We start from the raw sequence: 13,361 nt of genomic DNA, 5'->3' as shown, positions 1-13,361 counted from the left end.
CCTCCTCCTTTCCCAAAACATTCCTCTTTGTTGAATAAAAGCAAAATACTTATATGTTAATCCCTATGTGTTTTCCATCCTAAACCCCTCCAAATTAATATTGTAATTTCATTACCATCTAGTAGGGGAAAATTGCACATACATGGAATGGGGGCCAAGGAGGGGAATTTAGGACAGAGAAGTCAAAGGCAATGGAGATTAGAGGCATGGGGCAAATGACTGCTGGATCCTTTCCAAGAATGGTAATGGGGACTTGATTGCCATTTTCAGAATGGAAAGGGGACTGGGAGAGACCCATTCAGAGACTGAGCAAGATAAAATGAGCTCTCATCTACCAAGGTTGGGGCCACAGGGATGGGAGCATGAGCCTTGCTCTGGGATGGAGGCATCTTTTCGTCTCTCAGTTGATCTTGAAAACTTGCTCCTGGAGGGGGGGAGGGTGTTTAAGGTGATGTCCATGGTGACCCTGCTGCCTCTCTCAGATCTTTGCTTGACATGAACAGAGTGGAGTGCCTCTTGGGTTTTGCTACATTGATCTTGGCTTTCTTCAAGGCTCAACTCAAGCATTGTTTTCTTCTCAAGGACTAGGCTAATCCATGAGTCCTGTTTGCTTCACTAATACACTCTCTTTCATCCCCTTCCCTAATCATTTTGTATTTTCTTTATATGTATATTATTTACACATCTGTTAATGGGTTGTTCACTCCCAATGGAATAGAAGGAAAGCGAGGACCTTTTTTTTTTGTCCTAGGCACATTGTGGACACTTGGTAAATGTTAATTAAATGAATGAATGACTAAGTATACCTTACTATGGCTATGCTGAGCACAGCTTCATCTATGGAATCTTGCTTAACATATAGATGAGCAGATAATTTTGTTTTTCACATTCAAATGTCAAAGCTTTTTCAAATTTATATATTCAGTCTGATTATACTCGACCATCTTAAATTTTAATGCTGCAAAAATGGATGTCCTTTTCACTGTGATCATTATGATCATTCTTTCCTTGTTTCTGATTTCCCAGGTGTGATAGGCACAATGACTGTGGTGACAGCAGCGATGAGAGAGGCTGCGTATACCCCCCTTGCCAGCAGTATCAGTTTACCTGCCAGAATGGCCAGTGCATTTCTAAAGTTTACCTCTGTGATGGAGACAATGATTGTGGAGATTTATCTGATGAGCTGGAACATCTTTGTACCACTCCAGAAGCCACATGCCCACCTCATCAATTCAAGTGTGACAATGGGAACTGCATTGAAATGATGCAAATATGCAACCATCTAGATGACTGTGGTGATAACAGTGATGAGAAAGGATGTGGTAGGTGCTCTAAAGGCTTTGGTTAAATGAAAGCAGGAAGATTAATTGAGGTTTCTTTTAGATTTTGCTAAAATATGCATCGGGGTAAATTAACACATGGTTAGTATCCCCTGATAGTTTGGGTTCATAAGATCATTGATTTAGAGAAGAATGGAATCCTCAGAGGTCTTTTCCCCTCCAGTCTCTTCATTTCATGATGAAACTGGGGTCCAGGGGAGGTAAATAAATTGTTTAAGGTCTTAAATATAGTGTATGATAGGGAAATGATGTCCTCTGACTCTAAGTACAACATTCTTTCCATTGCACCATGTTGCCATATTTTTCATAAATAAGCCATTTCATCATTCCAGAGTAGAACAACTTATTCTTTATCTTCTTGAGGATGGTGTTCTTTTATTCTCTCCTAAATCAACCAGTGTTTATTAAATGCATTACTTGACCAATACTGCCTAAGCACCATAGCAATTAGGTCTTAACTATATAGTATTCCTGGCCAAAGAATTAATCACCTAGTTGTTAGTCTACTGGCAATATCCTCAGACAGTTGAGTCTGTTATGCTGCAGTATAGCCCTTGTTGTCTGGTTTTGCATTCTATTGCTTCATATATTATTGGCCTTCCTTCACTAAAGTTCTTCTATGAAACCCCAATATAGGATGAAGGCAGTCTTGAGTCTTGAAAATGATTACCAGCAGGGTAAAGGTTTCAGCAAATTTTACCAAGCCAGAAAAATTTCAAATATGGGCTGAATAACTGACTATGTGTTGACCATCTAAAGATCAATCTAGCTAAATCTGGAGAGGTTCTCGTTAGAGGATTTACTTCTGTGATGAATTTTGAAGTTCATTAGAGTATTTGTTACTGTGATGAATTATGGTGATAATGAGTATATTGAGATTGATGATGATTATGCCGCAGCTACTTATGAAGAGCCTGAGGCATGAGAGTTTTAAGATCTGTGTTAGTGTCATTAAGCTAGTAATATGTACCAACACTAACAGGAAAATGGTTCATTTGTAATATACTGAAATATTTTGGTCTTATCTCTGCAACTAGAATATAATCTTTTTGAAGGTAAGGATTATATATTATGCTTCTTCTCTTTGGAACACAGTACTATATAGGCACAAAGTGAATACTTAAGAAATACCAAATGACTGAAATCCTGATAATTAAAATAGAGTATAGTATCACTATTGTCAAGAAGCATGTGGTTTAGCTGGCAGGAGAGTTATATGAAATAGATTGTTACCAAATGCTAATTTGTGAGATATAAACTTAAAGTACTATAGTAATTCAGAAGAGGGACAAAATTGTAAATGGTAAAAACTAGTCTTTTGTCCTAAAGTGATAAATCATGGGTTACTATATTTTAATATGTAGTTAGATCATAATATCTGTGGTTATATATTTTTCATGGAAGATATTTCTATATTTTATTTTGATTTTGATCAATTGCTTATTAGTTTTTAATTCTCCTATTTTTAGCAATGAAATCTTCTACTTTATCCTATTCAGAGTAAGCATTTTGATTTGAATAAATTGACCTCAATATTTGCAAAGCAAATGATCTCTTGAGATCTTTTTTTTTTTTAACTTAACTTAGGATTCTTTGACATGTAGATGTTAAAATCCAGGATATGATTTAGAATATTACCCTGTTCCTCCTATATACACCCTCACTCCAGTGATTAGCTATTTTTTGCAATATTAACAGCAATAAAATATTTTTTCAAATTCTAATTATACATTTGGCAGGTGATCCAATTCTCTTTTCTTTTTCTCTTTTTCCTCTTCTCCACAGTTCCCAATCTTTGGGTCATTTCATGCTTCATTAGTGCCTCAACCAAAAGGAGATAGGCAGGGAAAACAGGTGAAACTCTAGTTAGTCAATGATTAATTCAATTATTTATCAGTAGTCTGATGAATGATTAGATTGGAGAAGAAGAAGTTGAAAATATTGGCTAAAGGAAGTTTTGGATTATCTTTGTCTTTCATAAATCTGTGTAATTCTTATCTTTTTGAAACATAATAGTTTTTAATAACTTAATTTCATGCATAAATGTTTCATAATAATTTTTTTTAGTTACTCCTGCTTAATCCTCATTTTCCATTCATTCTCCTTTACTTTGGCTCTTATATAGTCAAGCTTCATTTTTTTTGGTTCTACTTTTTTCCTTTTATATTTTCATAAAAGTCTTTCCAAGTTTAGTTGAATCCCTCATTTAGCCTTTTAAAAATTATACTGTTCTATTACATTAATATGTCATAATGTTTTTAATGATTCCTCAATTTTTGCCCATTTAGGTTATTTATAGGTTTTTCCCTCTTTTAAATGATAAAGTAGCTATGAACTACTTCAATAACACTTTCAGAGTATATTCCTGACAATAGAATTATCAAGTCAAAAGATATGACTGTTTTTGGAACTTTTACTGTGTACTGCCAGAGTGGTTTTCAAAAAATATTTTATGTTTGTAGTCTTAACATCAATAAATGAGTATACTCGTTCCTCCAAAATCTTGGCAGAATTGAGTTTTGTTGTTTTTAATGATTTTTGCAACTTTTATGAGTGCAAAGCCATGCCCATTGCCCCTAGTACCATAAGTATGGATTATCGACAACTGACCTCTTATCAAACAGGAATGTTCACTTTGCTGATGTATATGAATCATTTTTTGACTGTTTCAGGTATGTGAATAATTTATATCTTTCTCTTGCAGGCATTAATGAATGCAATGACCCTTCGATTAGTGGCTGTGACCACAACTGTACAGACACCCGGACCAGTTTTTACTGTACATGTCTCCCTGGATATAAACTCATGTCTGACAAGAAGACCTGTGATGATGTTGATGAATGCAATGAAACTCCATCTGTCTGTAGCCAGATGTGTGAGAACACAGCTGGGTCCTACATCTGTAAGTGTGCCCGAGGCTACATCCGAGAACCAGATGGAAAAAGATGCCGGCAAAACAGTAACATTTCACCCTACCTCATTTTTAGCAACCGCTACTATCTGAGAAATTTGACTGCTGATGGTCAGTCGTATTCCCTAATTTTACAAGGACTGGGCATGGCGGTGGCATTGGATTTTGATCGGGTAGAAAAGAGATTGTACTGGATTGATTTAGAAAGGCAAGTCATTGAGAGAATGTTCCTGAATGGGACAAACAAAGAGACAATCATAAACAGCAATCTGCCTGCTGGGGAAGGTTTGGCTGTTGATTGGGTTGCCAGGTAAGAGTATTTATAATTTTCCTAAAATAGGAAGTCAATATTCAAAGTTCCATCCCTGATGAATTAAAAAAAATTAAACTTCTATTGCAAATGTAGAAATTTATAAAGAAGTTTAGTAGCATGATAATTATAATAACTTATATAAATATATATATATCTTTTAGTTATTTAAAGAACCTTGCATGTTCTATTTTATTTGATTCTAACAACAACCTTATAAAATAGATGCTATTATTATCCTGATTTTACATATGAGAAAACCAAAGCAGATAGAGGGTCGCATAGCCAGTGAATGTCTGAGGCAGAATTTGAATTATGTGATAATGTATTTATATTAAATTAAATTTGCAATTAAAATTCAAGTAACAATATAAATTTAGCATCAAATTTTTGAATCACTTTGTAATACTGATGACTATAGACACATACACAACTATATTTTGTGTCATTGTAGTTCATGGGCATATAGTATGTAGCTTTTTTGTTTGCTTTTAAGAATAATAATTTCTTTGCATTCCTCACAGTTGTTGTTCTCAATGAATATATAGCATTCTTTTATGTTGATAGTTCATTTTTTCCAGTCATTCCTCTAATATTGGGCATTTGGATTATTTTTAGTTTTCTCTTTTATACTGTTTTTTCATCTTATATCATAATTGATATATTTCTATTTTCTATAATCTGAATATAGTAATTTTACTTCTTTCTTTGATATATTCCTTAATGCCTCAGAATTCTTGGCTTAAATATTTAGGATATCACAATTCTCAAGTCCAATAACCTATTAAAAAAAAAGGATCCATCATATTTCAGGATATAGGGAGATTGAAGAGGGGATAGAGGCTGGTAGTATGAGAAAAGAAAATAATCCTTTCTGAATCTTCTCAATAATGATGAATTAGTAGTGTTGGTTCAATTCCTCCAATTTAACAGACTTAATTTGGACATAAAATGAGGAAAGGGAAATCTTTTGTGCCTTCTTTGGAGCTAGGATGGTGTTCCTCCAAGGTTCTGATTAGATGCTATATTTTTATTATATTTGATCTGTATCTCTTTCATATCATTCTTATTTTTTCAAGATTCTTCATGACATTTAAGTTCTATATTAGAATTTTTACTCTGTTCTACTCTCTAGATGGTACATAGGCAGACCTTAACATGGTTAATTGACACATCAATAAAATATTCGGCAAAGAAATGTTATTAGAGCAATTAGTTCTATAGGAAGAATATTTTTAATGAACAATTTACATGAGTTTTCAAAACAAATTGACTTGTCCATTGTTGACACAGATGTCTTGTTTCCAGAGCTTCCAATCTTGATACAATAGTAATGTCCTGTTTGTCATACACAATGTAATATTATTAGCCCGTTCAGTATGATATAAGTTAATTTATCTCCATTTTTTTTGATCTTGTGACTTTGTTAGGATTTGTTTGTAATGTGTAATGTACTAATATACGAATAACATGCTAAATTATTCTAAAATGATGTAGTTAGAGCAATGTTAAGTGAGGGTATGCTTTTGTATGACCCCTTTGGTTAATTATAATGAGGAAGAGAAATGTTTGACTATCATTGTTCTTGGAGGAAGTATAAGGAGGAAATAAAGACATTTTAGCTATTAATAAGTCTCTGGAAGTGAAGGTATTGAGTTCATTCTTCCTTTAGGCAAAAGGCATGTGAAAGTGAAAGTACTATAATTTGGGAAAGAGCAGAGTGGAAATGGAAGCATAATACTGGCCATATCTTCCCTATCCCTTCAGCTGCTGAGCTCTTAAATGTTCCAACAGGAAGATACAGAATCACAGAATGTTGGATAACTGGAAAGGGACCTTATCCAATCAAATCTTCTAATTTTTTAGATGAGGAAACTGAGACTGAGAGAGATAAAGTGATTTGGAGATATAAAAGAGATTTATATCTTCTTTAAGAGAATATAATTGATTGATAGCAGATCCAAAATGGAAACCCAGTTCTCTTCATAGTCCAATATTCTTTTCATTATACCATGTTGCTCAGAATTCTTAGGCTTCAGTGACTTGTTAGTTTTCTATATGTGGAATTTGATGAAGGCACAATGTCTTTGTGAACTACACTGGCTCTAAGCAATTATGGATTTTCTCTTTCTCTCTTATAGTAAATGGAATAATGAGATCCCATGCTGCTGTCAGTCATTATCTCTATTTAGGCATTCACTTTGCTAGAGCAAAGAATTCTATGTAGGAGATTGACAGCCACATTTTCTTCCATACTTAAGAGGTAGTTCAGTTAGACAATCTTCTCTTTGATCAAAAGGAAACGAATAGAACCCAATTAAATTGGTAATTGAAATTTCTTGGTTCTCATCCAAATTGGTTGACTTTAAAAATGTGAGTTTTTTTTCCAAACAAATTGACTTTCTCATTGTTGACACAGAAGTCATTTTCTAGAGCTTCCAATCTTGATACAATAGTAATGTGCTGTTTGTCATACACAATGTAATATTATTAGCCCATTCAGTATGATATAAACTAAATTATCTCCAGTTTTTTGGAAGGGGGAAGGGATTTGCATTGGTCTTGGATACTATTTGATGATTTATGGGATGAATTTAGGAGACATTTGAATTAAGATGAGTCTCTGCCCATGGACCAGTAGAAATTAGTTGGCCTATAAAAGGATTGTAGATATGACTTACTTTATTCATAACAATTTTTAGTTGAGTAGGGAGAACAGCATGGTATAGTGAAGAAAACATTGAATTTGAAGGATCAAATGCCAGTCCTTCTATTTATTATCTCAGTTACTTTGGGCAAAAGTGATTTTTCTATGGATCTCAAGTTCCTCATCTCAAAAATGAATGGGTTGAATTAAATGATGACTGTCTAATCCCCAAAATATGATCTTCTGAATTAATTTCCCACACTCTTATAAATGTACATATATCCAGTGTTTCACCTAATTGAACAAACACTGATATGGACCATCCATCACATTTTCCAAGTCCCCTTGGAGCATGATATTAGATCAACACAACCAGAAATAACGTATACATTTTATTTCCATGGTATACATATGGAAGGCCTAAGAATAATGCTACTTAATAAGAAGAGTTCATCTGATGATAAAACTCTTTTAGTGTTTGGTTAGATCTATAAAGAAATTGCAGTGTTTAGTCCAATACCAACCAAACAAACAAACAAACTTCTATATGATGTTGATAGGAATGGAATTGTAACTAAAATCTTCTTCAGGTAAGGTTTTAAGAGGGCACTTCCATTGGGGATATCAATCTCCTTAGTTTTATTACCACAAACATAATGAGAATTTAGTTTTGTTTGGGTCATGTCTCTTTAATCTGATGGAGCCAATACTTTGTGACTTGAAGGAACTCCTTTTTCTTCTTGCCTTTCAGAGTTTTCCAAGCAGGTATTTTCAGTGATATAACAATTAATTTTCCAGAAAATCCTTTCTATTTTAGGTGCCAGTATACTAAGGACATGAGAAATCAAGAAATTGAATTTAGATTATTTATGTGAAAAATAGCTGCCGAATTTTATATTTATTTAAGGGTGGAATTGAAACCATGCCTTCTTGAATCACTTAAAGCCTTTGTGTTAAAGACTAGGCAATTCTCTGAGAAACTGATTAAAAGGAGAAAGCTTTTTCAGAATTTCTACTTTCTCCTTTCATTCTATTCTACTTCCTCTGGTTTCTCCCTTTTATACAAATTGTTTAGGGTATTACTCAGTTTCTAATACCAATAGCTTTGATTGATGTGTACAGGCCCCGTTCACAGTCAGTTCTGCTTGTTTAATTCAATCAAAAATATATTTACCTAATCAAAAAAATAAGAACACAATGGGCTGGTTTCAATTCTACCCTTAGAGGGATCTCTACATAGTTCTTACAACATAACCTCATGTATTCCAAATCATTTTAATTTGAGAAGGACTAATTCCTCACATTTGACTTCTTTCCTGCCTCTTACTGCTACTTCTAATAGCTTGTGGTTCCAACCTTTACTTTTTGTTGGTCTATGCTGAAAATTGTGTGGGAAGCATGAATAAAATAGCTGTTTGAAAATTTTCCATTTGTCCATTTCAGAAAGCTGTACTGGCTAGATGCCTACCTTAATTGTCTCTCTGTTGCCAATCTGGATGGCCGATTCCGCCGAAGACTAGCTGAACACTGTATGGACTCCAACAACACCTTCTGCTTTCAATATCCAAGAGGGATTGTCCTTCATCCAAAATATGGGTACAGCCTCCTTTCTCTAATAATAGTGGTTTGCTCGCTTTCATATGTCTTTGCAAAGTCTTTTCCAGGGCTATCTTTACTGAGTTTTCCCTTCTGTGGTAAATAGAGTGCTGGGAGCTGGGAGTTAGATTTCTACTTACTTGTCTATGCATCTGAGATACTATTTGCTGATATTTTTATTTTCTTTGTAATGAGATACCTTTGTACTTCTCTAGTCAAGTGCTGACCTAACATAAAGAGGTATAGGGCCCAAGTAATTAATAGATTTATAATGACAGAGTTCCTGAAATATGCATATTGGTCCTTCTTATCTTTTTGATATGTTCTCAGTTTTTGTTTTTTTCTTTCTTTGTTTCCTTCTTTGTTTCTTATTTCTTTTTTGCCTTCTTTGTTTCTCTTTCTTTCTTCTTTCTTTCTTTCTTTCTTACTTTCTTTCTTTCTTTCTTTCTTCTTTCTTTCTTTCTTTCTTTCTTTCTTTCTTTCTTTCTTTCTTTCTTTCTTTCTTTCTTTCTTTCTTTCTTTCTTTCTTTCTTTCTTTCTTTCTTTCTTTCTTTCTTTCTTTCTTTCTTTCTTTCTTTCTTTCTTTCTTTCTTTCTTTCTTTCCCTTTTTAATTGTCTCCCCTTCTTTCATAGGCTTTTATAAAACCTCTATATTTGACATTGCAACTCTGGAACAGAGCAGAAGGAAGCCATTAGGCTTTGCTATCAGATTTTCTATTCAAAAAGTGATCAAAGATGTTTTCTTAAATAGACAGGTTTACTGGACAGACTGGGCAGATCAACCATATATCGGGAGAGTGGGCATGGATGGAACCAATAAGACTGTGATTATCTCTACCAAGTTAGCATGGCCCAATGGAATCACCATTGATTACACCAATGACAAGTTGTACTGGTCAGATGCCCACCTAAGCTACATTGAGTACGTACATAGAGAAGAATAAAGGAACTGGGTAACTTTTCATAACAAATATCAGGGGTCAAACTTTGATTTGATTTCACAGTTTACTAATCCTTTATTTACAGTTAGGTGGTTAATGTGTAACAACCTTCAAAATGATGGTGTTTTTACACTGATATCTTTCAGTTATATACTGTATACAAAGTTCTATGAGGTCTGCTCTGAACATATATATATATATATATATATATACACACACACACACACACTTTGACATTTCCTCTCCTTTCCCCACCTATCAGATAGGGATTAGTAATAATTATATGATCCACCTCATAGAGTTGTTCTAAGGGAAATTTTTTTGAAGCTTTAGAGCACAATGAAAAAGGCAGCTTGGCTTTAAATTTATCATCTGTAATATGAGTGTGTTACACTCTAGATTAGTCTAGATTAGATTAGATTAAAACTCAGAAATTTCCAGAGCTCTTCAGAACCATACAATAAGGTTGGTATTATTTCTACTTTGCCAATCATACCAAAAGGGAAACCATCTGCCCAAGTTGGCAGAGGGAAGGATGGAGAGCCTTGATGTGGACATATTATATTATCTGAAACAAATTATAGAGCTAGTTTACATTTCAGTTTGGTAATCTTGAAATTGATATTTGTGATGCCGAAGTTTCTTTAGAGATTAATAGAACAAACAGTGTAAAGTACTATTCACATATGCAAAAACACTGAATTGCTATATCTTATATATGTAAAGATTAGAACCTTAAAGTGTTATTTAACTCATGTAGAATATTTACCTCAGGTTTTAGTGGCTCAAAGAATTAATTTTTCCTGTGAAATGTTCATACTTAGAGTAATAAAGCATTTAAGAAGACAGTTTTTGGCTTTATGTTTCTATGCTATGAATCGTTTTCCTTCTGTTTGAGTATAGTGCTATTTGAGTGCTAAGTTATGGAAAAGGGGGTAGAGGTTAGAGCTGTAGTTTTGGGAATTTGGGATATTAAAAACTCCCAGATGAGGAAACTCCCTCTTTCAGTGCATATCATCACCTTCTCCTCACCTTATAATCTTAGAGAGGTACCTAGAACATTGAGATGTTAAGTGCTTCACCCAATGGTTATATAACCAATATATATATATATATCAAAGGCACAACCTGAACTCAAAGCTTCCTAGTTTTAAGACCAGCTCTCTATACTCTATGTAAGGTATGAAAATGAAATTTTCTTTGGGATTAGACATTGACTATCATTTAAAATTTTGTAATTTACTAAAGTTGTAATTTACTCCTTTTTTAAAATTGTGATTTCTTTAATTTTGTGACTTTGTCTAGTGAGACAGAATGTCAATGTGAGTTTAGCTAGTTCTTAAAACAACAAAAACAAAAACAATTGTTCAGGGCTAAACTTATATCTTATAAAAGTAAATTATTCTTCCCTGGGTGACATTTATCATAGTATCTTTTTTTCTGTTGCCTTAGATTCTCTGATTTGGAGGGACGACATCGGCATACAGTGTTGGATGGGACTTTGCCTCATCCCTTTGCTATTACAATCTTTGAAGATACTCTATTTTGGACTGATTGGAACACAAGGACAGTTGAAAAGGGGAACAAATACAATGGGTCTGGCAGAATGGTGCTGGTGAACACAACCCACAGACCATTTGATATCCATGTATATCACCCATACAGACAGCCTATTGGTGAGTAGATAGTTATAGAATGAGCTCTTTTACTCACTTACCTTTGTCTGCTTCTGAGTCCATGGATCGTATGTTGGTCTCATGAACATAAAATCTTTATGTCCTAGAGGCTTTATTCATTTTGCAGGGTTTCTACAATATAATATGCATTGGCTCGATTTCCTTTGTAGACAAGCTGCATCTAAAAACTCCCAAGTCTTAACTTATTCATAAAGAGAAGCTATTTTTCATGACTCTCTAGAGAAGGAGATTCTGTTGTTATAATCAATAAAAATTTCCTATTTGCATATGGAGCTGTGTGATTGCTTTGCAGGAGTTTAATGTAGACTAATGAAATGGGCACCTTATTCCACTGTCTTAGAAACATGAAGATCAGGGAATTTTTCTCTCTCCAGTGTTTGCTTAATATATATCCTTGCTGCTGCTATGTAAGCCACTTTGTTAGATTTTTTTTGGAATCCAATGGAGGTGAATGGTACATTTTGTGGATTGATGGGATTTTATATACCTTATTGGTGGAAGTGCTTTTTTATATGCTAAATGTGTGCTCTTTTCATCCTTGTGAAATATGAAAATGACATCACATTGAATGGTTCTGGTGATGAATTTAAGATTTAGGAAAAAGGTACATAATGTCCAATTGAAGCTGTGTATGACCATACTCATGGGATTTCTGAAATGAATATTTTTTAGATGACTTTTCAACAGTCTTCTCCAGAGTTTCCCAAACATGTGCTTATAAAATGAGGAGAGGCTCTGCCTCCATTTATCAGCATCCTGGGCCAAAGCCTTTCTCTTAGGCTATTATCCATATCACTAGAATGAGAAAATATAGTGTTTGCCTTAAAGTCACACTCTTGGATTTCTTCATGAAACACAAATTCCTAAGAAAACTCCCCTAACATTTTATAGAAACAGAAAGGAAAAATGTATTCAATTTATGTATGCTTAATTTTTATTAGATCTAGTCTGATTTAATTTGGCTTCTGAGCTCTTGGATATGGACCGATGTCCATGATTTGTCTGCTGGGTCCTAATATCTTTTCTAGTTAGAAAAATAGACTTCATTTTACTCAGTAGCACAGGGATGGATTTGATTTGCCACTTGCTACTTAAATAATTCTGTAGTTAGCTCTAGCTATGAATTGTTGGCAAGGCAGAATAACTGTGAAAGTGAGTTTTCTCATTCTGTAAGAGAAGATATTAAAAGGTAAGGTTTTCATTGCAGTTAGGGTAATCAAATAATCTTGAGAGTCACACTTTATAAATAAGAACAATTTGTTTTCCTTCTCTTAGTAAATAATCCCTGTGGTACCAACAACGGTGGCTGTTCTCATCTCTGCCTCATCAAAGCAGGTGGACAGGGCTTTACCTGTGAGTGTCCAGACAACTTCCAGACTCTCCAAATTGGCAGTGCAACACATTGCTTGCCCATGTGCTCCAGTACCCAGTTCTTGTGTGCAGACAGTGAAAGGTATATCATCTTTCTCTTACTTACCTCCCAACATTTCCCTCTTTACATTTTGTGATCTCTCATTTTAGGGACCTAGGATTAATTAAGTTTATAGTCATTCTATTTATAACTTAGACTGTCATTGTTTTCTGTGAGTTAGCTATTTTAGAGGGTTCATTTTAGGAATTTTGAACAAGCCCCATTTTTTGCATCAGTCAAAATACTACCACAAAAATAAAGATAAACACTTACTGATCTGAGGTTTCTTAATTTTTTCCTTGTCTGGTGGTAGACTCTTTTCAATGAACTTGTTAACTCTGCTATTTTGGGCACTTTACTAATGAAGCCATGATTTTGGTTTCATTTCCAAAAGAGATTGATTGGCATTATTCTGTTTCATGACTACATGATTTGCTCCTAATATGAAAGAGTTACTATGTCACTGGTCCTAAAAAGGAACAAATTAGAAAATGTGACTAAGATTAGA

At 34.1% G+C, this 13,361-nt stretch overlaps 1 protein-coding gene across 3 annotated transcripts in view; it reads left to right on the top strand.

Moving 5' to 3' along the window:
* Positions 1–13,361, top strand: part of LRP2 (LDL receptor related protein 2) — a 253,034-nt gene that overhangs the window by 182,467 nt on the left and 57,206 nt on the right. For all 3 annotated transcript variants that reach the window (XM_056793983.1, XM_056793982.1, XM_056793984.1), the window contains exons 49-54: positions 1,027–1,322; positions 4,045–4,561; positions 8,652–8,804; positions 9,556–9,726; positions 11,198–11,421; positions 12,718–12,895. In XM_056793983.1, the coding sequence (XP_056649961.1) occupies positions 1,027–1,322; positions 4,045–4,561; positions 8,652–8,804; positions 9,556–9,726; positions 11,198–11,421; positions 12,718–12,895 (1,539 nt within the window). The remainder of the gene's footprint in view (positions 1–1,026; positions 1,323–4,044; positions 4,562–8,651; positions 8,805–9,555; positions 9,727–11,197; positions 11,422–12,717; positions 12,896–13,361) is intronic.

Source organism: Monodelphis domestica, chromosome 4 (assembly GCF_027887165.1).
Source record: "Monodelphis domestica isolate mMonDom1 chromosome 4, mMonDom1.pri, whole genome shotgun sequence".
Classification (NCBI taxonomy): Eukaryota; Metazoa; Chordata; class Mammalia; order Didelphimorphia; family Didelphidae; genus Monodelphis; species Monodelphis domestica.
This window is presented reverse-complemented; position numbering and strand designations above follow the sequence as displayed.